The sequence below is a fragment of the Octopus sinensis genome, linkage group LG9 (genome assembly GCF_006345805.1).
Source record: "Octopus sinensis linkage group LG9, ASM634580v1, whole genome shotgun sequence".
NCBI lineage: Eukaryota > Metazoa > Mollusca > Cephalopoda > Octopoda > Octopodidae > Octopus > Octopus sinensis.
In genome coordinates, this window is record NC_043005.1 from 22763513 (window position 1) to 22768281 (window position 4769).

The 4769-nt window shown below is 37.7% G+C and overlaps 1 protein-coding gene across 1 annotated transcript; it reads right to left on the bottom strand.

Moving 5' to 3' along the window:
• Positions 1-3481, bottom strand: LOC118764799 (MFS-type transporter SLC18B1-like). Its single transcript, XM_036505826.1, has 3 exons — positions 3386-3481; positions 2387-2461; positions 1-467 (listed from the first exon to the last, which is right to left on the bottom strand). Exons 1-3 carry the CDS (start codon positions 3403-3405, stop codon positions 287-289), a joined length of 276 nt encoding a protein of 91 aa, XP_036361719.1. The 5' UTR covers positions 3406-3481; the 3' UTR covers positions 1-286.
• Positions 3482-4769: the final 1288 nt, after the last annotated feature.

Below are 4769 nucleotides of genomic sequence, written 5' to 3' on the forward strand. Positions count from 1 at the left end.
TATTAGAGGAAGGTTAACAGAGAAAATAGTTATTGTGTGTGGATGATGCACAGGTACTATAAACGTCAAAATGTACAGAAAATAGACTCCATCAACTGCCAGTGGGGTAAGCTAGAAGTAGTAGATAGCTTCCGTTATCAAGGTAACCAAGTTAGTAGTGGACATGGATGCTCCAAGAGTGTATCTGTGACAATAGGATTAGGCTGAGAGTTCCTACCTCTGCTGGCAACAAAGGGCCTCTCCCTCAGAATGAAAGGCAGATTGTATGATGACTGTATATGAACAGCTATGCTCTGTGGCACATCCAACAGGTTATAGTAATAAGAAAAAGAAATGAGAAATTAAATGCCTGTATTATTAAACCAATACTCACAGCAGAAAAACACCCGATGGCCATGTAAATTGTACACCACTGGAAGCCAACACTGTCCATAAGAAATCCACTTAAAGATGGTCCAACGAATTCACTGAAAGAACACAATTACTAATAGGTGAGAATTATGTATGCAGGCCAATTCAAAATGAATCTCTTCCATATAATCATGTAAACCAATACTACTAGCTTTATTGTGAAGCAGTCAGCAAGTAAACCAACAATAGCCAAAGAGTCTCACTTAGGTATGTGAATGACAGAGGGAGAATATTAGTTCGATGGCAAATATCATTTACCCTATTTTGACAAGTATGGAGACAACTTCTGACATATTTCAATCTTATTAAACCTCTTCAGGAAAGTATAGTCCTCAGTGAACTTGCAAAAGTAGTAGTGAGGGACCAACATCATCATCATCATCATCATTTAACATCCCCTTTTCTATGCTTGCATCAGTCAGATGAAATTTGTTGAAGCAGAGTTTCTACAGTTAGATGCCTTCCTGTCACCAACTCTCACCTGTTTCCAAGCAAAATCATATTTCCCTTTTGCCAGACATATTTGTTATGCAAGACCAGAAATGAACAGCACCAGTCATACGACAGTGATGCAGGTTAATAATCAGCACATGATATCAAGACAAGGTTACACACATACACACACACTGCATATATGTATACACAGCTGATTTTTTTCTGATGTGTGCTCCAATATCTGCTTTGGCATGGTTTCTATGGCTGAATGCCCATCCTAACACTAACCACTTTACAGCATACACTGGTTGCTTTTTTGTGCCACTAGCATTAATGAAGTTGCCATGCAGTTCGCAGGGCTATGAACCCTGGGAGAGAAGAGGTATCAGCTTCATGCTAGGGGACAAGGGAGTTACTATGAGAGTGCGGTAGAGCAGGATCCTGCAGAGGGATCTTCTTTTTCTACCTTCAGTGTTTCTGTTCATGGTTTACGCTGGTTGTATATTTACTACAATGATACTGATCAAACCGTGTAGGCACGTGGTTTAGTGGTTAGGGTGTCAGCATCATAATCGTAAGGTTGTGGTTTCAATTCCTGGACCGGGTGATGTGTTGTGTTCTTGAGCAAGACACTTCATTTCATGTTGCTCCAGTCCACTCAGCTGGCAAAAATAAATAACGTTGCGATGGACTGGCATCCCATCCAGCTGGGGAACACATACGCCACTGAAACCAGGAAACCGAGCCCATGAGCCTGGCTAGGCTTTAAAAGGGTGCATTTATTTTGTGGAGGCACATGGCCTAGTGGTTAGAGTTGCGGACTTGTGGTTGAGGGATTACAGGTTCGAATCTCAGACTGGACGATGTGTGTGTTTATGAGCGAAACACCTAAGCTCCATGCGGCTCTGGCAGAAGGTAATGGCAAAACTTCTGCTGACTCTTTCGCCACAACTTTCTCTCACTCTTTCTTCCTGCATCTTGCAGCTCATCTGCAATGGGCTGGCGTCCCATCCAGGTGGGGAACCTATACGCCAAGAAACCGGGAAACCGGCCCTTATGAGCCAGGCATGGCTCGAAAAGGAACAAACAACTGATCAAACCACAATTTACTGATACTTAATTTTCTTTTATACCATATCACATCAGATTCTTCTTTTATGGAAAAACATATCATAGCAGTGAAATCAATGTCAATATATATAAAAATAAAATAATAAATGTACCATTTTAAAACCTAGCCAGGCTCATGGGCCCAGTTTCCCGGTTCTATGGTGTATGTGTTCCCCAGCTGGATGGGACACCAGTCCATTGCAGCATTACTCATTTGCCAGTTGAGTGGACTGGAGCAATGTGAAATGAAGTGTTTTGCTCAAAAACACAACATGTCGCCTGGTCCAGGAATTGAAACCACAATCTTATGATCATGATGCTGACACCCTATCCACTAAGCCATGCACCTCCACCAATACATACAAACTATAATTAAATATGGAATAACATAACAGATCAATATGGTAAATGAATCAATCCAACAACCTACCCGAATGCATACATTGATCCCCAAATACCAGATACTAATCCATATGTACTGGAACATTTTTGTAGTCCTGCTTCTCTATAACAAAGGAAAGAAATATTATGACATCGTTAATGTATTATTATGATAGGATTATTCAAAGAATATGTGAACATAGCTACAACATAATGAGTCCCATAATCTAATTGAGTGTTGGGGCCCTTTTGAAGATTTCATCATCATATAAATATATCTAGGATAAGTCAGCTTTGTTAACATGAGCCCTGCTCCAAAGAAGTTAAACTCAGCACAACAAAATAATAAAAGAACAGTAAATCTTGATGTTGTTGTTGCTGATAGTATACAATAGTATAATATGCCTTACAGTTTACAGTTAGGTGTACTGAACCAATGAGAATGAATGAAAAGACAAGAAAAATTCTTTGCACCTGGTTGTCTCATGCCATAGTGACTCATCTACTGAAATAAAAAATTTTAAATGGAGTGTAGCCAACATCTGGCAATAATAACTGTTAATTCTTCTATAATACATGTCTTCCTTTATATATTTAGTTAAATTTTTGCATGAATATAAAAACTTTGCAAATGAGAGGTGCTAATTGTCTTACCAATGATAATTAATATGTGAAATTAACTTGCTATAATCTCTGATTTAAAATTACTACCATTAACCCTTCAAGGTCATATCAGACCCAAATATTCTACCTGTTTTATGTTCAAACTGAGCAGCTCAGGCTTCTCACACCTACCCTGCAATGTCATTCTAAAAGCTACAAGATGATGTATGATAAACTCAAAACAGCATGAATAAATGAGGATTACATTTGACAAAGTAACCTGAATGCTAAAGGGTTAAACTTCTTATGTAGCTCACTATTGCCAGTATTCTTTCCAAACCACTTAGGAAAATCAAATTTGTAAAATAAAAATATCTCTTAGCCAAGGAATTTAGGGATAAAAACCAAAGGAATCTATGGACAGAAATAAATGATAACTACTTACATTTCAAGTTCTAGAAGCATGTCATATGTTGGTAGAACTGTGAGACTTACAAATATACCAAGTAATGCAAGGCATATGATATTTTACCACAAAAGACTGAAAAGAAAGAAAGAATAAGACACATTAGAAATAATATGAATTAACTGTCGACAGTTTAATGTAAATTGATATTAGATATTATATGGCCTTGTGCCAAAATTTGAAACCGATATTAGATATTATAAAAGGTGGCAGAAATGTTAGCACGTCTTTACATTCTGGGTTGAAATTCCACTGAGGTCGACTTTGCCTTTCATCCTTTCAGGGTCAATAAATTAAGTACCAGTTGCGTACTGGAGTCGATCTAATCGACTGGCCCCCTCCACAAAAATTTTGGGCATTGTGCCTAGAGCAGAAAAAAATATTAGATATTATAAACAATAAATTGAAACAAAAAAAAGAAGAAAAGATCTACTAAAGCATCTGTCACTTTCTATGTGACTAATCTGCATTGCAATCGATTCTACCGTCACCTAATAATTGACAGGTATGTGGTTCAAATCCTATCTGTGAGCCTGTTTTTCTTTTTTTTCGTTTTTACTTACATTTTGCTCTAGATAAAGGAGTAGTATCCATAACCTTTGCAGGACCTCTGGCATCAGTGTAATTGTAATTGATGCAATTAACATCTTAAATTAATACCACAGGGTGCAGCAGAAAGACTGCCCAATTTTCAAGGTTAATAAAATACAAACACATGAAGATGCATGAAAAAAGATTGGGCATCACCACTTGCTTTTTCTTGTACTTTCATGTGTTTGTTTTTTATTAACCTTTAACATCAGGGTAACCTTTCTGCTACACTCTGTATTTAAAATGCTGTCTTATAGGTGCAGGCATGACTATGAGATTAAAAGCTTGCTTATCAACCACATGGTTCCAGATTCAGTGACACCGTGTGGCATCTTGGGCAAGCATCTTCCACCATAGCATCAGGTCCACCAAAGCATTGTTAGTGGATTTGGTAGAGAGAAACTGAAAGAAGCCCATCATGTCTGTGTGTCTGTGTTTCTCCCCTACCACCACTTGACAACCAGTGTTTGTGTGTTTACATTCACATAATTTAGCAGATCAGCAAAAGAGATTGATAGAATGAGCACCATGCATAATAAAAAGAGTACTGGGGTCAATACATTTGACTAAACACCTTCTAGGTGATTCCCCAACATGGCAGCAGTCTAATTAATGACTGAAACAAATAGAAGATAAATGAAAAAAAGGATTATTTATATAACCATTAACAGTATAGTAGACATAATTCTGAAGTGTTTCTGTAAATTAAATCCTACAGGAAATGCATTGGCCATTGAAAATTTGCCTCAATGAACTGTCTGACACATGCAAG